This window comes from Sciurus vulgaris (genome assembly GCF_902686455.1).
Source record: "Sciurus vulgaris genome assembly, chromosome: 2".
Taxonomy (NCBI): domain Eukaryota; kingdom Metazoa; phylum Chordata; class Mammalia; order Rodentia; family Sciuridae; genus Sciurus; species Sciurus vulgaris.
The window spans coordinates 105,045,487-105,070,467 of record NC_136462.1 but is presented as its reverse complement, the minus strand read 5'-3'; the positions used below and the strand labels follow the sequence as shown (position 1 = coordinate 105,070,467).

The following is a 24,981-nucleotide window of genomic DNA, read 5'->3' as shown; positions in this document are numbered from 1 at the left end:
TTGGGTCATATTCTTACAATTTTTCAAAAAGAGTCAGTAAACTATTTTCACTAACATGTAGATTTCTGAAATGAATTTAAAATTTGGCATTGTCTTCCTGACACCAAGGAAGTTGGAGAAAACTACCACAAATAAATACAATGCCCTTTCTCTGGAAATAATACTTTTAAACCAGAACAACAACTTTGTTAGACGTCAACAAAAGTCTTGAAATAAGGAACTGAATGGAAACATACATTAACCACTTTAATTTAAAAAAACTGAAGACTCACTTTGGATTTTGCCTGAATATTTTCATGACGTTAATTCATACTCAAGCCAGTTAAGCCACACTAAAGTATTTGTTATCTTCCCAATACCACAGCAACTTTTTAAATCTTACATCAGACACTAAACAAATGATTTCCTTTCCTAGAGTTTCCCAAGATTATTTTTACATTGGAATACAATATTTATGATAGTCTTCTAAATCAAGGCAATAATTTTAAAAATTCAAACTGATAAAGAAGCGTTTGATACCAGAAAATATTTTCCTACCCTAACCCAGTCTAAAAATTATTTTCAATGCAAAAAGTTCTAAAAATCAGGTACTCTTTAAACATCAGTGAGATAGTCAATGAAAACAGTCAGATTATTATTAAATGTTAACAAAAGCTCCTTTTTCTGAACTTTCTTGCTATTCAGTGAACATCTTCACCAAAAAGTGTCATTTATATTTTGTGAAATGTGTTTACAAACACAGCTTTGTTTCACAAAATTCAAAAATACAAAGCCTCCATTCATATCATAAAAATACCAATTATCTCATCTTAGAATCACTGAATAAATGCAAACCTGCTCCTTTCACAGGGAGCAATGGGCACTTTCAGAAATCTGAAAATCAACATTAAGCCTGTCAAGGTGGAGTCTCAGAAATCTGCAGGTTTTACAAGCAATGAAAATTACCATTTGAAATAAAAAACTACTCTGTCAGGCTACATAAGAAAATATATTTTACGTATTTCAGAGGAATGCTATATAAGAATTGAGACAAAGGAAAAAGTATTCCAGCAGTCAATATCTCAGATTAAGTGGTCTTCAAGGAGAGAGTAGCTTCCAGTGCAGAATGCTTGTTCTGAAGAAGATTATGGAGATGGAATTTTTATTATCTTCATCACATCTCTCTACTGACAAAACTCTTCAACCTTTTAATTGAAGTTTTCCCCAAAAAAGAATTTTTCCAAATTCTGCATGAGGGGAACCTTTTAGCTCCAAATTACATCAAAGTGATCACCTTAATTCCTAATTAAAACAAAACATAGAAAGATAAAAGACACAACTGCTAAGGCACCAAGTCTAGATCTACAATCTAACTTCAAGAATCTCAGGGTATGGCTCAGTGGTAGAGTGCTTGCTTAGCAAACATGAGGCCTTGAATTCAATCACCAGCATGCACACACAAAAACACTTTTTAAGTTATTACGTATACATATGCCTTTGTATGTATATATGTATGTGCATATGTATAATGTTAAAATATATATTAAATAGCCAGGCAACTATAATCCCAGCTCAGGAGGCTGAGACAGGAGACACAGCCAGGCTCAGCAAGAGTGAGGCACTAAACAACTCAGTGAGAACCTGTCTCTAAATAAAATACAAAATAGGGCTGGGGAAGTGGCTCAGTGGCCAAGTGCCCCTGAATTCAATCCCTAGTACGCCCCCCCCCAAAAATATATATATATAAAATATAAATATAGTAAATATTTAAAATGCCTATGCATACACATATGCATATGTATATATTTTTAAATTCTTAATATTTAAAATTAGTCGTATTTAATATTTTTGAATATTTTACTATTATATAGACATATGCATGTGTATAAATTTTGAAATATATATAAAAATATTATAAATGTATAAATGTGTGTATGTGTATACACACACATATACATATTCTCACAATCAACAAAAGTAGTTTGAGCCCCAAAATCTAAAACCAAAGGCTATTTAGAGCATTAAGCAAAAGATTCACTTTCCTATCACAAATTAAGCAGGGAAATGAGAGTTCCACAAAATAAAGCTATCTTTTTCCATTCCTATAAATACTTCCCCACATCTACTATAATGGAAGATTATATAACCTGGCCTCCCTGGCTCAAATCAACTGGCAAAAATCAGGATTTAGGAAAAATATAACCTGAAAAGTTTTAGCCATCTATTGATTTCCAGACTGTGGTATAATGGTTCTGACATCCTCATAAAACAAAGCTCCTCTGCCCAATTAAGCTCAGAATCAGACAAGTCACTCTCCCCACAATCTAATATTACTAAAGAACAAATGTGCCACACACCCTGTGAAAAGAAAACACTATGAAAGTATCACTTCTCTCTGCTTCTCAGAGCCAGCGTTGACTGTGGTTCTCTAGAGCCAGCTGTATTCACATAAAACCTCAATGGCTTTACCACTTGGCCACTTCCTGTTCATCCTTGATGTTTAAATGTAGAGTACTGAATGGGCTAAGATCTTTGCAGAAGAAATAATAAAACAGGTAGAACACTGTAAATAAATACACACCTCAAGTCTCCAGAGTGAGCTAACCTACATAAATTTCAGTATTTCTTTTAAGCTTCACCATGCAGCTGGTACCAGAAAAGAAAAATGCAAGTTAAGGAATTTAATCTCTCTTTCACCAGCCTATCGCACATCCCTACACCTAAATCAAACAAACACCAAGTGTTTACTGAGCTCAAAGCAGGGTACGTTACAAAATTACAAGTGGAAAATAGCATCATTGCTTTCAGGAAGTTTATAATCTGACTAATATACATAAAACAAAACAAGCCAGACATGGTGGTGCATATTTGTAGACCCAGCAACTCAGGAGACTAAAGCAGGAGGATGGCAAGTTTGAGGCCAACCTCAGCAACTTGGAAAGGCCCTAAGCAACCTATCTTGAAAACATAAAATGGGCTAGGGATATAGCCCAGTGGTAAAGCATCCCTGGGTTCAATACTGGGTTCAATCCAAAAAGAAAAAAAACAGATGATAGAACATTAAGGTAAAAAGAACCCAGAAGTTCCTGAGTTCAAGAACTCTCACTATACATTCCAAAGTCTTCAGTTTTGCTGTATCACCTACCATCTATGCTCATCATTGTCATTTAAAATAGCTCTTGCGGGCTGGGGATATAGCTCAGTTGGTAGAGTGTTTGCCTTGCAAGCACAAGGCCCTGGGTTCAATCCCCTGTACTGCAAAAAAAAAAAAAAAAAAAAAAGTAAAAAATAAAATAAAATAGCTCTTGGGAGATGCGACCATTCTTTTCCATAGCCTCAACTAAATAATAGGTGTGAACATCCCAATATCTTAAAACTATCAAATTTCATCTTCTTCCCAAAACATAAAATCTAAAGACAGGTGAACAATAAGAGACGACCACACACAAAAAGAATTCATCTCTCCTAAAGATGTCAGCTTGTAAATAATCATATTAAACATCTTTACACACTTAAAAAAAAAAAACTATTTTTGGAAGCTTTTGATAATAGTTTTCTTCTTAATAAAAATAAATCTTGGGACTGGGGTTGTAGCTCAGTGGTAGAGCACTTGGCTACCATGTGTGTGGCACTGGGTTCAATCCTCAGCAACACATAAAAATAAATAAAACAAAGGTATTGACTCCATCTACAACTAAGAAAAAAAATTTTTTAAATAAGTCTTGAAGCACTTTCTTTTGTAGAATAATTAACATTATCCCATTTAAGACTCTTGTTACAACAAATTTTAAGATTTCTAAAGATATTAAATTCCTCTTCAAGACACACCGTACTCTCATGTAGATTGTATCAGTGCAGGTGCAACTACAACTGATCAGTTTGCTACTTCTGAGGGGCAATAAGAAACCACAGGCAAATGTATATCACTGTTGACTTCTCTATTTCCTCTGTAAAATGAACAGTTACCAACTTCCCATAAGAATTTTGAAGTAAACAGTATATGAGTAAATATTTATTGTTTTATCATTATTGATTTTTTTTTTTTTTTTTTTTTTAAAAGGAAGACTACTCCCCTTCTCCCAATCATTCACTGGGCAAAGTCCTAGTACCATTATAACTTGTTTAGCAAGTCTCTGGAGTTTAACATAATATAAATGGAGTCTGCTCACTACACTGCTCTTAAGCTTAACAAAAGGGGTTATATAAATATGAAGACAAAGAGAGACCCTGGCTGTACCTCCTGTCTTGTGTTCCTACAGTACAGCTATAAACCTTAAGTGGATTATTTAAACATTGTATTGTGGTTCTTGGGACAATAACACTGGGAACACTACAGTGAACAGGCTTACAAAACAAACAGAAAAGTCAAACAGGTTACCTACCCGTCTGTCTCTCAAAACGGACTCTACAACAGACTAGTTTATTACATACTTCATTACTACTTTCACAGTTTATGTAAAAGAGCTGTGAGACTGAGCCAATGGCAGGCTCCTGAGGAAAATTTCACTCAATAGAATCACAACTTGTTTTTTTTAGTTGGCAATGGACCTTTATTCATTTATATGCGGTGCTAAGAATGGAACCCATTGCTGTGCATGTGCTAGGCAAGTGTTCTACTACTGAGCCACAACCCCAGCCCAACAACTTTTTTTTTTCAGTTATAAATGGACACAATGCCTTTTTTTTATTTATTTATTTATTTTTTTTTATGTGATGCTGAGGATTGAACCCAGTGCCTCTCACATGCTAGGCAAGTGCTCTACCACTGAGCTATAGTCCCAGCCCCAACAACTTGTTTTTAATAAGGGTTACTGTAATGAGGATATTTCAGCACTAAACATTACGATATTGGTCTGAAAAGTGTTACCCTGTATAAAAGGAAATGAAATAAAATTTATCAAGGACTGATTTTATCTGGTTCCTACAAATAAGTATCTTAGCTCCACCTTTTTTTCCATGAAGTTCACCAGAGCTTGGTAGAATTTTCCTGTCTTTGCTCCCAGGCAATAGTCAAAATCAGAAAGGGTATGGTCAAGGTTGAGGCTTCCTTTTTAGAGGAATCATCTAACACTGGTTATATACATATAATGAGGAACCAATGAAAACGATTTGACTCTCCTTATAAGTACCCCAAAGATTACCCTGTTTGATTTAACCGACTAGAGAATTATCAGTATACTCCTTGGTCCAAAAGATGCGAAAGCTCATTTCTCCTCAAAACAGAATCTGACTCCCTAAATCAACATATTAGACAACTACTCAAAACAACAAACCTCAGCCTAAAAAGCCTATATAGTCTGAGAAGACTGTCTTACATGAACAAGCTTGTCACAATTTTTTTTCTATATTTAAAATAATACAGTTCCTAGTCTAACACTTTTAGTACCAAAAAAGAATTTCTTTATTATGAATTGAAAACCATTTGGGGGCATAATCTCCATACATCCTTTTCTGAAATTCATTAGACCAGGTGGGTTTAGAAATTCAACTTAATACAGTACATAAACTATAAGTTACAAATCACTCCTGGCACCTGATAACCACACAGTAATTAGGAAAAGAATGTCAATGGCCTCCCTTTAGGTAAGACCAGATATTGCTACCAAAAGTTTATACTGAATTTATGGAAAAATTTTTGTTTAGAACCTTTTTGGATTTCAAAATTTTTAGCTCAAGAATTATGGACCAGGCTGGGGATACAGCTCAGTTGGCAGAGTGCTTGCTTGTCTCCCAAGCACAAGGCCGGTTCAATCCCCAGCACCACACACACACAAAAAAAAGAATTATGGACCTTTGGCAGGGAAAAAGGTCTCAACAAATAATAATACATGCTATCACCTAAAATAAAAAGAACTAGCTGATACTTAGATGAGAGACATTAAAGATATTTAAGATAGGGGCTGGGGTTGTAACTCAGTGGAAGAGTGCTTGCCTAGCATGTGTGAGGCACTGGGTTCAATCCTCAGCACCACATAAAAATAAATAAATAAAAGTATTATGTTCATCTACATCTTTAAAAAAATCATTTAAAAAAAAGATATTTAAGATAGTCTTGAAACAGCTGTAATTACCTGCCTAGTTGGAAGTTTATAATCAATTCAATCTTTTCTACATATTGCCATCAAGAGATTCAATATGGGGCTGGGTTTGTGGCTCAGTGGTAGTTCACTCGCCAAGCACATGTGAGGCACTGGGATTGATCCTCAGCACCACATTTAAAGGTAGATGAACAAAAGTATTGTGTCCATCTACAACTACAAAAAAAATTTTTTAAGAGATTCAATATGAAACACTCTTTAACTGTATTCCAAAACAGATCAACACTGAAAAACAGTTGTCCAAACAGATCAACATGAAAAACAAGTCAATAGCAGGCATATAAGCAAAAGGGCCACCAAGCAAATGACAAAGTAAGCTAGATATAGTAGGACTTCCAATCAGAAAAAAAAAAAAAAAAAAAAAAAAGAGGATCCTTCTAACTTGAGAGAACCCAGGGTTTTCAACACTACTCTACAAGTGACCACATAAGCTCAGATTCTCTGAACTCACTGTGGCCAAACCACACTTCCACCATTAGGTTCAAAGTGAGCCAAGCAAACCTCTTATTTATTTCCAACAACCTCAAAACACAACATATGCCTTCAGGACTAAAATTCATGTTGACTTCCTAGCAGGGATTCCCACACCAAGGCCCCACCAACGCTCACAGCTGTTGCTGAGAACAGCAGCACTTTTGTTGACTGGAGCAGCAAGGACCAGATCAAGTCCAACCTGTGTTCTCTACATTAGCCACCAATGAAGTGGTGGAAGAGTAAGTATAAGTTGATCCCGTTCACAATAGCTCACTGGCAGAAGTACCAGAAGCAAATAAACAATTTTTGAGAGAGACAGCGTCCAGACAGACTTCCATTTCATAACCAGAATGATGTTTAATCAGTCTGATTATCACAAATTCAGAGAAAACCCTAGTTCAAATTCAGGTACCTTCTTAATACCCCAAACAGTGATGGCAAAATGACATCCTGGACCAAATTTCTCTAACTTTAATAACCAAAAACATAGTAAGGTATGGTAGTGGTTAAGAATTTTTTTAAGTAATAATTACTGTCTCTTATCTCAAATTGTTTCACTACAATATTTTGAAGATTTCATCCCTGAGTCAATACAATAAAAATTTAAACAATCCCTCATCTGTTTTCATTTCTGTATGATCTTTAAAGGTGATCTTTAAGTACCCAAGCAGCTTACAGTAGTTTGAATGATTCACATGGTGTTTATGAGAGCACATTTTTAACTTGGAACACAAAAGAGCACATTTTGAACATACAAAAAATGCTGCTCTCTATAAAAAATATAAATTTTCAGGACTGGAGATACTGCTTAGTGGTAGAGCACTTGCCTAGTGAGTGCAAGCTTCTGGGTTCCATCCCCAGTGCCACAAAAAACAAACAAACAAACAAAAACATACATTTTCATTCCAAGTAGGGGATGTTAAAAATTACAGGATGAGCTGGCTGGAGACAGAAAACAGGCTCAAATGAGTTGCATTACTAACAAATCTATCTGTGCTTTAGTTTATGGAAATAAGTTTCCTCCCTATGAAAACCCATTTTCCCCCTAATCGCACTTCTGTAGGAACAAGAAAAGGTTCAGAAATAAAGACAATTAAAGAATATGCTTCAGAATGGGTTTCCTGCTAAGGATAGTACAGGCCAGTATTCCATTCCACCCTGTCCCCTACGCCCAAAATACAAAGAAAAACAAGATGATGATGATGCCATAAGCCAAGCACAACACATCTTCAGAACTTGTTTCACTGATGGCTAATGAAAACCATGTTTATTCTGCAACATATATGTTTATGCTTGTAGAAAGTAAAATGTGCAACATGTTGTTTCAGGCTACCAGGGGAGTTTATGTTCCTTATCCTCTGCCATTAGGAAGAAAAGTGGACAGTTGGAGATGTAGCTGGGTGGTTGAACACAACACCTAGCATGTGCAAGGCCCTGTCCTCTATCTGAGAGACCCTTAACATTCTCTTCAACCTGTATCCTGTGTCCCAGCTAGTCTATCCTTTCAGGTCACAAAATTTTTATCTTCCTTATTTAGACTACACCTCATTTCAGAATTTCAAGATGGTAGAGAGAATATGGGAAAAACACTACATTTTAATAGTGATCATTTTCAAAAGGCATACACGTTCTTTTTCTTTTTTTTAGTTTTATTTTATTTTTATGTGGCACTGATGATTGAACCTAATGCCTCATGCATGCTAGACGAACCCCAGCCCCAAAAGGCATACACATTCTATTCACCATTCTACACACTACAGTACCTCATCTACAAAATAACAGTATTAAGAAGAAATCAACTAAAGGAAAGAAGAAAGGTAGGTAAAATTCTTAGGTACCTGATAACCTTTCACAACTATTCATCCTTGATAACTTTTCGGACTTGTAATATATATATAGTTATATGACACTAAAAAGCAATTTTGATATGCTGTCCTTTTGAGGACATTTTCTCACCCTTACTACCAGACAAAGCATTTCATTTTCTCCAATATAAAATGAGATAATGCCTACAAACTACTTAGTATAATACCTAGCATACAATAAAAATTCAACAGACACTGGCTATCATTATTATTATTATTATTACCACCACCCACTCTAAGTTTTACTTAAGATGTCACATAACAATGGTAGTGATCATTTTTAAAGTAGATGCAATGGCAAGGAATGATAGGCAATACACAGATACTCTTACATAAACCTCACAAGAATTCTGAAGGTTGATATTGTAATTCCCTTTTCACAAATGAGAAACTGAAATCAAATGATTTGCCATGGATCATATAGCTCATCAGTTCAAAGTATTGATTCCAAACCAATTGCCTGGCTCCTAAATTCAACTCTTCCTACTACACAACATTGCATCTCTTATAAAAAGTCAAAACTTTAAGTCTTACTGACAAGACTCCAATGGGATTCCACTCCATTTTAATAAACACAGGTCAAAGAATGACAGAATTCCCTCTCCAGTAATGGCACACCCTTTTATACACAAATACAAATGGCACCAAATGTCATCATCTACCATTCATATGTTAATAAAAATTTATATTTTTACATTAAATAATCAACCTAAGTCACTAATTTTATATACCTAACTTAGCACTAATATCAATTCTTGGCCTCATCACTTACCTCCCTGAGAGTATTTCCCTTAGGAATTCATTCACTTAACTTGGCATTAATTACAACTTAAAGGCACAAAAACAAAATCTACATCTTCTATCAAAAAAAAAAATGTAAATTGGTTAAAAATGTAGGTCCATACAAAAAGGTGTTCACTATCACATTATTTATAATCTCAAAAAGCAAATTAATAAAACAAAATTCCAAAATGTCAAGCAATAAAGAACTGATTTCGGTTAATGCTATTTCCATCCCACGCAACAGCATATAACAATTTTAAACCAACTTTATAAAGAATCTTTAGTAATACAAGAAAATATTCATAATAAAATATTAAGTGAAATAAAAAAGCAGTACAGAAAATGCAAACATCATTAAGATTTCAACTTTGCAAAACAGGACTATCAGGGAAAAAAATCAAAACATAACAATTTTCTATGGATAGTAAAATAGGATTTTTTCCCTCCCATGTTGCTCTTTCTATCCCTCAGTTTTCTTTACAATGACAACTATGTATTAATTTAAAGGCAGCAATAAAATCTTTAACTCATCTTCCAGCACTCTTCCTTCATAAAGCTCCAAATTAGCCAAGAGTCCCAAGTATCATGATTATTTTATTTATCTATTTGTTTTGTTTTGATGCTGGGGACTGAATCCAGGGCCTCACACATGCTAGGCAAGCACTTTACTCCTGAGCTACATCCCCAGACCAGTAATGTGAAATTCAAAATGCTCAGAACAATTCAATATTTTCATTATTTAAAGTACTCCATTTTCCAATCATGTCATAACTACAACCTTGAGTCATTTCTCTTACCTACAGAAATTCAATCCTTCAAATTATCAATCCTTTACTCCTAGTATTTTTCCTTTCTACTTCTCACACTAACATCAAATTCAAACCTTTACCACCAGCTCATCCCTGGATAATCATAAAAGTCTCCTGAATAAATAAATGTTTTCCTTATTCTACAGTCTCCCTACTAACAATTCACCCCATGTCATTTATTGTTGTTCTTGGAGCATTTAATATATTAGCTCTTTTAATCTTCATAACAACCTCATGTGAACAGCTATATTGTTAGTCCTCCTTTACAAATTAAGGAACAGAAGCACAGAGAGGTTAAGTAGCTTACCCAAGATCAACCAGTTAATAAATGATAATATCTATATGTGAACTCATGCAGAATGGCTCCAGGTAATAGTATGTGAATATGAATTCAGGAATGGTGTCAATACAAACTTCTTCTCAAAAACTGTACAGGCCCTTGTACGGAGCCAAATTTCATTTCTGGGTATCTTCTCATGCTAGTCCATACCTGAGAGGCCAGTTCTTCTCCCTAATTCATTTTCCATATCTCCTTCACAAGTCAACTCTAAATTCAAAACTTTTTGAGTATTCCTTAAGCCTATTCCTTGAATCTATATGGCACATACTGATTCTGATGAATTTAACTGAAATTACATTAATGTGCATTTTTGACATTTTTTGTTACAGAAGCTGAACTTACAATTTTACATTTTATCTTCAAGTTACCAGCCTTCAACAACATTAAGCAGGAAGTAACATTCCAGACATAAAATTATCAATTGCTCAAGAACATAAAAGGGTTAATGGGCTTCAATAAAAGAATATACACTATATGGTCCTGTTAAATATGAAATGTGAAAACTGTGTTTATATTCAAGGCTGAGTAGCTTCATCTTCCTATTCCAAGAGAATCTAAATTTTAAAACTCAAAGAAGACAATACACCATAGGAAAAAAGCCTAAAAAAAAAGTAAACTTGAGTGTGTATTTAGACTATTTATGAAAACAGACAAAAACAATCAATATACATATGCTTCCCTAGATATAGTATCTAAAATGCTATGATCTAATCAAGTCCTTTTTCAAATTCATTACATCCATGACAGCTTGAACACTATAGGAATTGTTCTGAAGAATATATATACTACTCATGGTTATAACCTTGTCCCTAGTTTTTCAGTTTTCCATATATTTTCATATATAAGTTGTCTCTAAAAGACCCCTTTGCAATATATATATATATATATATATACACATATATATATATACACACACACGATGGAATATTACTCAATCATAAAGAATGATAAAATTATGGCATTTGCAGGCAAATGGATGAAACTGGAGAATATCATGCTAAGTGAGATAAGTCAATCTAAAAAAACCAAAGGACGAATGATCTCGCTGATAAGTGGATGATGACACATAATGGGGGTGGAAGGGGTTAGTGTTAGGGTTAGAGTTAGGGTTAGGGTTAGGGTTAGGGAGGGGGGCAAGAATGGAGGAAGGAAGGACTGTACAGAGGGAAGGGAGGGGTGGGGGGAAGGGAAAAAATAACAGAATGAATCAAACAACATTACTCTATGTAAATTTATGATTACACAAATGGTATGCCTTTACTCCATGTACAGAGAAACAGCACGTTATCCCATTTGTTTACAATAAAAAAAGACCCCTTTGCTACTTTACTTTTCCTCTGCTACTTAACTTTTACCTTAAATGACTACTTACTAGTTGACATATTTATTCTAAAATATTTTCCTCCACATCCTTGATGCCTCCATAGTTACTATCATTCATCACTACAGATTACCCACAGCAAATGCCTAACAAGTTTAAATTATAACAAGTATATAAACTAAAAATTACAGTGATTATAAATTTCAACACAGTATACAGCAAGACCTACACCCTACTCATAACACTAAAATGCCTGAAGCAAAAGGCCAAATCTAGTTTCCTTTCTGTTTAAAATCATCATTCCTATTTCTACCATAGTTTGGCTTAAAAACACATTAGTAAAATTTCAGTTTTCTTGATTTTTCCCCCCTTGGTAAGTTCAAATAATGCTACAGCAATTTGAAATGTTTAATAGGGCAAGCAGACATTTAATAATCTTAACATACTTAATATGATGTGTAGGTATTTAATAATCTGACCACAGATTTTTTTTTTAATTACCTGAGAAGTGGATGCAATTATAAAAGGGCAACATCAGGAATCCTTGTGATATGGAACAGTTTTTTTGTCTTGACTGTATCACTATTAATAACCTCATTGTGATATTATACTACAGTTTAGCAAGATGTTACCACTGCAGGCAAATGAGTAAAGGTTACACAGGATCTCTGAATTGCTTCATATAACTGCATATAAATCTACAATTATCTCAAAACAAAAAGTTTAAAAAAAAAATCACTGAACAGCAATTAATGACAATTCATTTTTCTGGCCTTACAAACTATGTACATCAAAAAGAATAATAAACTGTATTCCTTTTATAATTTAAAAATTATCAGAAGATATTTCTTAAAATAGTTTCCAAAACTCATAAGAAATCTACATGATTAAAAAAGTCTAATTTGAAAAAGGAAAAATAAAACTTTACCTCCTAAAGTAACTTTCTAGATAGAAGCATCAAACACATACTCAATAGACACAGATGCCATATAAAACAAAACCATACCACTCCCCTCCAACATCTCTGATTACTTGGATTAAAAAACAAAGGAAATTTTCAGAAAAGATTCAAATTAATTAATCTAATAAAATTTAAACAAAAACCACAATTTAAATCTGCAAACCCTGAGGTTGAGGGACAGAATTAAATACCTGAACCATGTCCATTGTATCATCCTTTCAACAAACTTTCTTTCTATAAACTGCCTTAATAGAGTACTTCACCTTTCACTTCCACAGAAACACTTCTCAAGGTCACTAGAGAACACCTCACAGAGGCTATCACACCAAATAGATAAATCCACAATATAACTATACTGCAAAAGAAATTAATGCACTGGTGAAGAAATAACACTATAATAGACTCTTTGAGATGAATAACAGTAAATATATCTTTTACATAACTTTTGACAAAATGTCAGCTAAATATAAGTTGCCTTGCTTTTGAAATAAGATACAAATAATATCACTATAATATATACTGTATGCTTTCAGCTAAAAAAATTCTAAAAGTCTTATATACTGTTTCTCAAAAACAATCCACTGTGAAATTAAGTCATCCTCTAAAAGGACAAATAATCGAGAGAAAACTATACTGCACAATGTTAAACTATCATCTTCAAAAAGCAAAAGGCATGATGATTTTACAAATGATTTTTCCAAAGACAAAAAACTCTAATCTTTATAATAGCGCTTCAAAAGCAAAGTCAGATCTTTAGCTCCTTATATGCTGCAAATAAACAGGCATTAGAATGTATTACATAATATCCTCTGAAATCAGGGCACAAGATTATTCATTTGTCAATAAAGTATATAAAGAATATAAATAAAATATTACTATGCCAATTTCTCTTAGACATTCCCTTTAAGATAAAAAATGGTTATAGTGAAGTCATATCTACCACACAATTTGACATAAAATAATCACATACCATTTTTCTCTTCTTAAAATTTAAATCCACTCACTAATAAAGAAGGTCACAGCTTCTTTATTATAATTTTTGGGGGCATTTAAAACAAACCACGCAGGTAAATATTTCTATGTCCACTGAATACAGGTGTTTAAGTTCAAACTTTCAATGGATAAATTAAAATAAAACTACAAATTTCCTATTCCAAAGAATCAAGTGTGACCACTTCTGCAACACAGAGTAACATTTTCTTTATGTAATGCAACCTACTAAAAGGGAGCTAATAACTCCAATGCCATGGTTGCAATTCACATCTGAGTTTAAACACTCTTTTACTTCACAGACTTTCTTACATTGTAAATCATTCTTAATTTTAAAAAGTGAAGTAAATATAACTGCTCCTATTATAAAATCAGGAAGAATTTATAATAGCAAGTTTCTGAAGTCCAAGTCCTAGTTATCAATAAATATCCAGTTAAATATATTTTTGAAAACTTAAGAACTGTATGAAATAATATCACTACTCATTTGAGGAAATACATGAGGTACCTAACATGTATTAGACAAAGGCAATTTGAAAGTTCCTGAGAATGAATTCCTAGTTGCAAAAACTAAGAAGTATTCAAAGTATCAGAATATAACCATTTTCTATATTCATAATTTTTTTCTATTCCCAAAACAGCAAAATTTCATATAACTACTGGTAAAAAGGAAGGAGAAGGGAGAAGAGTTGGGATTTAGTTAACATTTCATGATACCCTTTTGAACAAAGGTAATATTTTATTATCCTTCAAGCTACAAAATGGTTTACTTATTTGAGATGCTCAATAACATGCTATATTTTCTCCACAAGTTGTAATTTCATTATTAAAAGTGAATTTTAGTAAATTAGTGTATGATCTGAAGTATTTTTAAACATGAAGTGGAATAAAGTGTTAAATTAGTTATTAAATTAACCTTATTTCCTGATGCTTTGCTTTCACAGTATTTTGAGAAATCAACTATCATTTTATTAGAGTAAATAAAAAGCACTGATCAAAAAGCAATTACTGAGTTTCATCCCAGAGATCTGACACCTGGTTTTTTTAAGATGATGCTATTATGGCTTTACTTATTTATTTTTCCATCTCTCTGAGCACCAAGGAATAAATTTAAATTAACCAGAAAATTATAGCTTTTGTACATTAGAATGCACTTTACTTCTGGAATATTGATTTTAAAATTATGAGTTTAAAAAAAGTTAGAAAAAAAGGGGGGATATCTAATAATGGAACAGAATAACTATAAATACAACAAAAATAAATTTGAAGATAACAGCATGGGTATTGGAATAGGAATCTAACCCTAAACACTATCCTAATGTAACACTGAATAATGGACAGACAGAAATTAGTCATTTAAGGTGTAATTTAGAAAAACCTAAGTTTATATTCATTCCTAACATTTAGTCAATATTTTAAATAACTGCCCATGAAATTACTAATTTCTTACAAAGTTCCAAGGAACCGACCACCTCTGAGGATAAATAATTCTTACTACTCATTGCTTGACTCAATTCTTTTATACACATAATCAATACTATTTTAGAACCCAGGTTTAATGAGAGTAAGCTGAAAATTTAGTAAATAAAATATATATCTATACTAAATAAGTTTTTTTCTTTTTTTAAGACCACTCATGGACCACTTTTTCTGACATTTTTCTAAATGTAAAAGGTATGATACAATCCTTGAACTCAAGATGATTTTCAATTTTAAAATTCATTGGAAAATGAACTTTAAATCCATACTGAAATTCTTTTAACTATATCAAGAATCTTTAGCAAAACTGTCCATGTTTGATGCTTTTTTGGTTTTGTTTATAATTTTAACTTGACATACTAGAGGATGGCATGAAAAGATTTACTAAAATGCTTTATACACTAAATGCATCACACCACCAAAATATGAGTTTCTAGTTTTAGACATTATCTTACCTGATCCACTGAACTGACTGCTTCCCAGTGTCGTTGGTCTGGTTTTCCCACTATTAACAGGTGGGGAAAACATCTGCAAAAAAACCCAAATGTATATATTAATCCTGAATTCTAGATTCCTTGCAAACAAAAGTCCACCAAGTGTCATTAGTTACTATATTTCATAGGGAAGTTGAAATAAAATTGGAGATACATTCAGACTCAGATTGGAAACACTGATACTATTTTCTAACACTATTTGGAAAAAAAACTGACTACATTCTGTTCTGAAAACCCAGTGACTTACATAAAAGATTCCAAAATAATTAAGCTTAAATGGTAAATTTCTACCCATGATCTTCACTTTGGAACTAAGTGAATCTCATTATATTAACTTTACTTAATATGCAGGTACAGTCAGAATTCTGTCCAATGAAATTACTATATACAGTAAGGATAACACAGTCCTATAAAGCAGGTATTGGTCCTGTCTTCTAACAGCAGCTGAAAAAAGAATTCAACCCGTTGGATATAAGGGCAGCGAGCCCTGTGGTTTCATCATACATTTTAAAGATATTTCTTGGTTGAGACTATACATATAATGCATACACATACACTGTATGTGTGCCTTAAAATAAAAGTATTCACCTCAAACAGTTGAAAATTTTAGTGCTGGATTGGCTTTCTTACAGCTGACATCTTTCAGGTACCATAAACCATATCTTAGGAAGGGAAACGGTGAGAACAATTGAAGAAAAAATAATTTGTTTTTATATACAGTTTAAAATCACTAATAATCATCACGGTTAAAGAATGACTCAACCAAACTCATTATTATATTGTTCTTCTTTTAACTGGTTAAATCAAACGACCCCTCTGGCATTAAAGTTTGAAATCTGCAAGTCTAGACATTACATCAAAGTTCAGGTGTCCAACTTGGGGGAGCTGGACTCCAGCCCTGAGAACTACTGCTCAAAACAGATGGAGTTCACCCCGCCTAGTGTCTAGGTCTTTTCCCCCCGTTTTCTGCTCGCTTGCTTTCTGGTAAACCTCAGTAGAACCCCAAGATGCCGCGGAACGCTCTCATACCGCACTAAAGTCCAGCAGGTCGCTCAGCTCCTTGTCGGTCCCTATAGCGGCCATGCGCTGCTGCTGGGAATTCATCTTCGGCCACTTCTAGCAGGTCCTAAGGCAGGGGAAAACCGGCTGAGCGAGAGACCACCGAGGCCCAAAGTGTGTGAGGGGATGGAAAGAGGCGTAAGGAAGGAGGAAGAGCACTGAGGGCGCCCGGCTCACTTCCAATTCCCCCACTCCTGCCCACCACGGCGCAAGCAGGGGGCGGGAGAGCTCAGAGCCCGCGCCGGGTCCGTGAATCCACACGTTCCTCGGCGCGGCCCGAGAGCGACGCGGCGGCTCCCGCAACTCGCCGCCTTTCCCGCAAGTTTCCGAGCCGGTCCCGGTCCCCTCCCCAGCGCCTCCTGCCCCGCGCAGTCGCCTGGGGCAGGGTGCGCGGGGCCCGGCCGGGGCGAGGGTCTGGAGAGGAGGGGTGAGGGGCAATTCGGCGTCCAGCGAGCGGAGCAGCGGCGAAGGGAGATATGAAGTGACTCACTCGCTCAGCAACAATAGAACTGACAAGTTGCAGCGAACGCGCCGCTCGCAGGCCCACGTCTGCGGCCGCCGCCTCCCGGACGTCCCCGGCGGGCCCAGAGGGTCGGAAAGCACCCCCCGCGCGCCTAAGGGGCGTTTTAAAAAAGAAAACAGAAACGCCGACAACTAGTCTGGGTCTCGCCGGGCGTCCTTCTCCCCGGGCTCGGCCTCCTCCCACTTTTGCTGCCCTGCCCCGGACCTGCCGAACAATGAGCCTGGCTCAGCGGCCGAAGCCGTCCGCTCTCCCGCGCGCCCCGGAGCTCATGCGCCTGCCCCAGCCGAGCGCCGAGCAGGGCGCGCAGGCCGAGCGCGCCGCCCGCGGGCCTGGCCGCCGGCGACTCGCGCCTCCACCCCACTCCGCTCCCCAACTTGGAGGGGACCTCGGATTCGGCGCTGTACAATGGGGCGCGGAGTTGGGGCGCGGGCCGGGGACACCCCAGCTCCGGGAGGAGCTCCCTGCCCCGCCACGCCGTCCCCCTCCCTCTCGCCAACCCGCAATTACCTGCCGCCCCGTCTCCGCATCCAACCACCCCGATTAAAGTTCACTTTGGCCGGGAGAGCGGACTCGGGCTTCTCCTTGCACCGCCCGGCGGCACGGCTTACTTTGGCCCGCGCGAGCTCTCGGGTACGGGCGGGGGAGGCGGCTCTCGGGCCTGGCCGCCCCTTCCTCCCGGGGCGGGCTGACGGTCCCCCCGAATAGAACTTGTGGGTCTCCTCAGGCGGACATTTTTTTCGCTGAGGCGGCCTCAGCACCGCGCTCGGCTCGTCTCCGGATCCCTCCGCGCCGGGAAGAGCCTCGGGTTAACCCCTTCGTCCCCTGCCCGCTGCCTCAGCCTGCGCCGAGGAAGTGGAGCTGGCGGGGGGCGGGGGGAGGAGCCGGCGAGAACAGGGAGGGGCCGCGGCGCGGACGGTGGACAAAGCCCGCGGTCGGGTGAGGCCGGCCGGAGCTGCGGCCGGCTAGGAGGGAAGGGAAGGGGAGGGGCGGGAAACGCGCGCAGGCACCCTGGAGGCAAGGCCCAGGCCGCGCGCCGCCTAGGGCACCTCGTTGGGGCCTCTTGGGAGCAAGGCGGCGGGCGCCGTGGCGCCTCCTAGGCGCTGGTCTCTCTGCGTCTCGGGCCCCGAAGTGGAACCACGGAGAAGAAGCCGTGGGAGCATCTGGATCCGGAGCCCGAGGCCGCAGAGCACTGAAGGCTGCCATTGCCAAGCAAGCCACGCTGGACCCTGGACGCCGCTCTCGACTGGCCCCGGAGGCGCTGGCCCCGGGAGGCCGTGCTGCGCTTAGCGTGGAAGCTGCGCGCCTGGGGGAGAGAGCCGGCCCTCACGGTTACTCTGGGAGTGGTAGCGCTGGTCAAATTAACCGAATGCAGAAGAAAGAGTAAAAACCGCCCTCACACCGCACAAAGCAATGTGGACTTCAGGTTCTCAAACTCCACTCACCAAGCTCCCACGACTGTCCCACCCGAATGCCTTTTGGTGCTATGGAATCGTACAGCGGGGCGAGTTCTTGGAAATGGATTAAGCCAGTCCTTCCATTTAACAGAGGCGGTCCAGGGAACTTCACACAGCCACTATCTTGGTGCGAAAACTCTGAATTTGGCTTGAAGAAACTCCAGGGTAAAAGGAAAACAGAATACATAAACCTCAGTTCCTTCAGTTTGGGCTTGGAGGTAAGGTTCTCTTGATTGGCAGCCAGTATTTTGATTCCTTTGAGTCAGCCAGGGCAGTAAAGACCAGTAAGGCCTAAGCAAAACAGACACTTGGAAGACCATACATCCAGAGTAACAAATTGAAGAGAGCAGCTTAAGAGCAACAACAGGACAAGAGCCAGCCACTGGATCCTGAACTTGGATGGAAACTAGGAGGTACATTCAACTGCAAATACGCGATTACTTAATTTCAATTGGAGCTGTCCAGCGGGAAAAGGCAATTGTAGTTTGGGATTTGGGGGCTTCTGTGGCATTGCACTGGCTACCCTTGGACCTGGTACCTGAGCCTGTGGCAGTTTATCTGGTTAAAAAAAAAAAAAAAAAAACTAGCCCTATCCCTGCCCTGGCTACCTGCTGAAGCATGTTTCTGTTCTGAGCAAATTAGCATAGCTCCAACCCAAGGAATCAGCACAATCCCATTCCCTGCAACAGGGAATTATTGGTTGGCAGTTGACATGAAGTGACACCGTTTATGTGAACGAGAGGAGCAATTTGCTGGGGTCTTTGGAGGAAGTTTTTCAGGTTCTGAGAGAGCTTCAGAGGCAACCTCTTCTGCAAGTACTCAAAAAACAAGGAGCCCTTGGACCCTGGGCAGCCATCTTCCAAACACAAGGTCTGGTCAGGTAAAAATAAAGCAGACATCAAGAAAGCCTTCCCAGAGACCAAGCTGATCTTTGGTGATTTTTTTTTTTTTTTTCTTTTTTTCTTTTTTGAGTCTCTGAAACAACTCAACTGGGTCTACCTTCATGATTAAACCAATAGGTCTTGGATTTTCTGTGCTTCATAATCTAGTATGTTCTAAGTGATACAAGCCCAGGATACCACCCCCAGCAAAGACCTAAGGAGTAGATAGTAAATCTGATTAGGTAACTTTTAAGGTTTCATTCACATGATAAGATTCAATGACTCAGTGATAAAACTGGAGAGAAATCTTGGGGAAGAAAACATACACTTCTGTCTGAGGGATTTGTGCTGTTTTCAGAAGGAAAGGAGGGCCAGTTTCTTTTTTATACTTCTCACACAACTGAGAGGAAGAAATGGCTATCTGCCCAAGCCCTCAGTCATGGGACTCCCTCAGTCCTTCAGGGGACTGACTGAAGTTTTTCATATCTATTATGGCATATATAGTTTTATTTTATACTTTGTTCTCATTATATTGTGAACTCCTTGACAGTTGGGATTGATTTTCATCTGTCTATACCATGCCCCTAACAATAGTGCCAATAGCACAGTAAACTTAAAAAGGGAGAGCTGAAATTCAATCTATCAATCATTTGAAATTAGAAAACGCAAATTATTTTTCATGCGGTAATGTCTTTGCATGTGCCCTTTTTAATAACAAAATATCATTTTCTCCAATTAATTTCCTGTGATACCCCTGACATATACAGAAGACAATATAAATGTGGAGTTTTATATCACTTAGAACACATTTTTGGATCTTTGCTGACTTTGCCAGATAGAACCAGAAGGCTTTATTGAAAAGCTCAAAGAGAAATAAGTAATACAAATTTAATGTTGACTGATAGAAGTGTTTGCATAATAGAAGTTAATATCAATACATAAATATTGAAAAATATATAATGAGCATTTCTTACATGGCAAGGCATGGTGCTAAATGCTTTTGAAACAGAACATCTAAAATCTACTCTGCCTTCAAGAAGTTTACATCTGATAGATTTTAGTTCACTGTCTACTCACTGTAACCTGCCACTGGGCAAACACAGGAATTCTGTCCACATGACTTCACTCTCTAATTTCTAAGAGCCTCCCGCTCTGTGTTTGAATGCCCGTGCATGCACACATGTACATATTTGATCAGGCAGACCTGAGTTTTTAAGAGAAACATTTATTGTCAAGAGGAAAAGCAGCCAAAGCAAAGGGCTTTTTGCTTCCTGGGGAAAATGACATGACCCTGGGTCTTTTTTAGAAGACAAGTATTTAGAAAGCTCAGAGAAGAGGGAGAAAAGAAAGCTAATGGAGTGAAGTGGTAAGTTGGTGTCATAAATTGCTATCTGGATGGAGTGACTGGCCTTCAAGTGTTATCTACATAGATCCAGAGTTATTGGTTCATAGCCTTGGTAGTAGCTTTCTGCCCCAGACTGTCCCCTTGAGACTAACAGGAATAAGTTTATGTAACAGTGAATTTAATAATAATAACTTCAGTTCATGGTATTCTCATTACTGACAAACTAAAAACCAAGATTTTTCACTTAGTCATAAACCAGATTCTACTAATTACCTATAGTGTACTCCCATTCTTTTCTACCAGCAAGAATCTCCAAACTTCATGGGATTTTCTGGTAGAGATTTTAACTTTTCTCTTTGAATGTTAGTAAATAAAAATAGTTCTTTACTCCTTGCCAGTATTATTTTTATCCACTATTTAAGATTTTTAGATGCCTCATATGAATGTGATACTCAGATTCGAGAAGATAGTCCCTTATGGTCCATTATACACTCAATGCCTTTTACCCCTTTAAGATTTCTTCTTTGATATTTCATAAAAACATGTACTTAAATCAAAACATTCAGAGATCAGAAAAGAAAAAAATTGTCAAATACTCTAAAACATCATACCTAGAGAGCCCTAGATTTCAGTTTTATTAAAAGTCAGTATAAAATGAATAACAATCGTATAAAATGAATAACAATCAGATAAAATGAATAACAATCTCCCTTTTCCATATTCCCTCATAAAATGATATTCTTTAAACATTAAAAGCATGGTAGATAAAGAGAGGAGCCAATGGCAACAAAATTTGAAAAGACTGAAAACAGATGAGTTATAAGAGACTCAGACTAAAACTGAATCCTAAGATGACAATGAGGGAAATCGATAACCAAACTCATGCATACTGCAGAGTCACCAAAAGTCTTAGCTAGGTAGTTCCAGGTGCCTCTTGAAGTGAAGAAGAGGGAAAGAGGAACTACCACAAGGTTGAAGTCTACTCAAGAGGCAATTAGTTTGAGTATAAGATTTTTATTTTATTTTTAAATCTGAGTGGATAAAGGGTTTTGGTATGAAGAAGCAAAGATAATTCTTTTAATAAAGTATTTGTTTTATGCTGTTTTAAAAAATGGATTAAAGGGCTGGGGATATAGCTCAGTTGGTAGAGTGCTTGCCTCACAAGCACAGGGCCCTGGGTTTAATCCCCAGCACCACAAAAAAAAAAAAAAAAAAGAAGGATTAAAGACTTAAATGTGAGACCTGAAAAAAAAAAGAGAGGCAATCAGGAAACTAGGCGTGTAGCTCATTTGTACAGCCTGTGCTCAATATGCTCAAGGCCCTGGTTCAATCCCCAAAACACACAAAGAACAATAAGTTCCCCCAGATTCCCTTCCCTACTTCATACAGTAGAGTAAATGCCTCTCTCCTACCCAAGAGAAGTAATACAAATGTTTTATCTGCAAATGGTGAAGCAGAAGGTTTCTTGGGGACAGGGATATTGAGTCAGCATTCACTCATTGAATACTGAAGTTCCTGGCCACCAGCTTGGTTCCCAGAATACTACAGCCAGGTCTTCTGTTTCTCAAGAAATTGGAAGATCCTTCATGTAACCTGGTCAACCCAGGTGAAAAGTCCTGAAGATAGTGATATGGGACATTCCCTCACTATAAGCCCAAACTCTACAGAGAAGGTTACAGTTTAACAAACCCCCTACCTCTTCCCTCAGTTTCCCATCAGCATTTTGTTACCCTGTTTGAATAAAAGAGCAGACACCAAAGATTATTAGGTATTTAACAGAAGCCTCTATCATGAAGACAAATCAAAACAAAGAACTCAAGAGAAAAAAAAAAAAATCTATCTTCAGGAGAGAGTTGCAACCATAAAAGAAGTAGGCAGAAAAATATTTTTTAAAAGAAGAAAGGGCTATTCAGAATACAATAAAAAGTCTTTAAAATTGATCATAGGATTGAATAAATGAGGGATGAACTATTGAAAGATAGAAAGTTAAGGAAATTTCCTAGAAAGCAGGGCAAAAGGAGAGAACCAATTTAGGAGGTTCAAAATCCACATAGTAAGAGAGAGATTGGGGTCAGGGGAGTAGGCAGGGAAAAAAAGGGGGGGGGGTCACTAATTAAATAATATAATAAAAATTCCTACAACTGAGTTACCAAGTTGAACAGGTTCATCAAATGTCTACTACAGTGTATAAAAATATATTAATCAAAAACATGTGATCCAGAAATCTGAGCACACAGCAGACAAAAAGATCTTCCATCTTCCAGAGAGAACACAAAAAAGGACAAATGCAAAGGACTAAAATTCAGAAATGGGACCAGTAGCATAGCTATGACCTGGCAACTAATTAGGAAGTCAAATTCTTGGACTTCATCCTAGACCTACCCAGTGAATGGAACTCCATCTCAGAAACTGAGAGTGGGACTGCCTATCTGTTTTATAATATACTCTTCCTGTGATTCCAGTGCACACTACAGTTGGAGAAATAGTGCCCTTATAGTAGTGATTCTCCAGCTACTACTCAGGATAATTAAGTTGAACGTGAATTGGACTACCAGTGTATATTTACCTTAAATCGATATAGATCATTGGAGAAAGTACTTAACAAGATACTGTAAGGCTAAAAGGAATAAAATATATTTGAATAAACCATTTTTAAAAGATTACTAAAAACAAATGTTATAAAAAGTTCAGAAAAAGAACACTGTTCAACTCTGTGTCAGAGCTTATAAATCTTTTCTTACAACTCACTGGCATTTTAGGCAAATGCAGTCTATTACAGTCCATTTATTGTTTAATTTAACATTCATGAAAAAGAGGAGAACATGGTCCATGTTCTGAGGTTTTTTAGGCGAATATGCCCCATTTCCCTCAAAAAGGAGTCCTTCAAGGGTAAAGGCTTTATTTTCTTTTTCTTATTAAGAACAGTCTTTCCTCTAATGCCAAGAATCCCTCAGTAATTATTTATCAGTTAAATGAGATATTGTATTTCCAGTGAAAGTAACTTTGTCTTGAAGTTCATTTCCCTGGATAATTTGATGAAATGAATGGGTTGACTTGAATTAGATGATTTAAATTACACTTAATTATCCACACTTTTGAGAGGAGTTAGGGAACAATTGTTCTCATATACTATCGAAATATTTTATTTTAGAACCATCTGTTGAATTTCTAATTTCACTGCACCAGCATTTTTATGCAATTATACATTAAGTTTTGGTGATTGGCACATTTTTCTCTAAAACCAGAATTTCTTTCTGTAATTTTCCAGTTTCATTTGCATTATAAGCCTACAGGATTTTTATGGTTCTAATCTTTAAATATATCACCATAAGCTTTCAAACTATATTCAGGAGCATGATTAAAAGATGCCATTGAATATTTTAAAATATTTTATACTGAGGGATATCACCTACTCTGGAATTGGGAATGAAAACCAGAAATCAATAAAAGCAATTGGCTGATTATTTCCCAAGTTTTTGACTCCTCTGTTCCATCTTGACATTACTCAACACTTTGTAAAGTATGCTTGATAGGATCAAAACTGTCAGATTCTTTGCTTTCTAAACCTGTGCAATTGCATTTAGTCTTTAGATATGACTTGAACAAGAATTAAAATGAAAATGAAAGCAAAAATAATCATCTAGAATGTACTTTCATTTCCTTCAGTAGTATTTTTCTTCAATCAATTTATTATTTTGGTCCCCTTTTAGTCAAATGATAGTTTTTTTAGAAACATTTCTTCATTAGGTTCATTTGTAGAATCAAAAGTGTTCTGATTTATTTGTCTAATGAACTCTGTAAAAAAACAGAAGCACTAATCTATAAGAAAAAGAAAAGAAAAAAAAAAACAAAAAAACTCTGAAACTTGGCTGTCCCAAAGTGCTCCTGTATTGACTTGTGTAACTGTCAGTCACACTCGAATAGTGCTCACAATGCTAATGAGAAATCAAAATCATAGACTTTTTCCCAAAGGATCGGTTCACTTCTCTCGGAGAGGCAGGGGTTTCTTCACCACAGATCAGCATTCTATTCCTGACCGCCTCAAAAAGTATTGATCCCAGAAGGAAGAGCCCAAGACTGCATCTGGCCCATCAATAATATCATTGGTGGTGGTGTTTTTTTTGTT

The 24,981-nt window shown here is 37.1% G+C and overlaps 1 protein-coding gene across 17 annotated transcripts in view; it reads right to left on the bottom strand.

Moving 5' to 3' along the window:
* Positions 1 to 18,032, bottom strand: part of TCF12 (transcription factor 12) — a 345,689-nt gene extending 327,657 nt beyond the window's left edge. For 4 of the 17 annotated variants that reach the window (XM_079125889.1, XM_079125904.1, XM_079125902.1 and 1 more), the window contains exons 1-3: positions 17,683 to 18,031; positions 16,623 to 16,719; positions 15,555 to 15,627 (exon numbers count right to left, since the gene is read on the bottom strand). In XM_079125889.1, the coding sequence (XP_078982015.1) occupies positions 15,555 to 15,627; positions 16,623 to 16,697 (148 nt within the window). In that variant the 5' untranslated portion in view covers positions 16,698 to 16,719; positions 17,683 to 18,031. Of the gene's footprint in view, positions 1 to 15,554; positions 15,628 to 16,622; positions 16,720 to 17,142; positions 17,462 to 17,682 lie in introns of those variants that run through there. The other 13 variants (XM_079125895.1, XM_079125896.1, XM_079125897.1 and 10 more) reach the window with 9 other exon arrangements.
* Between the last annotated feature and the right edge of the window lie 6,949 nt (positions 18,033 to 24,981).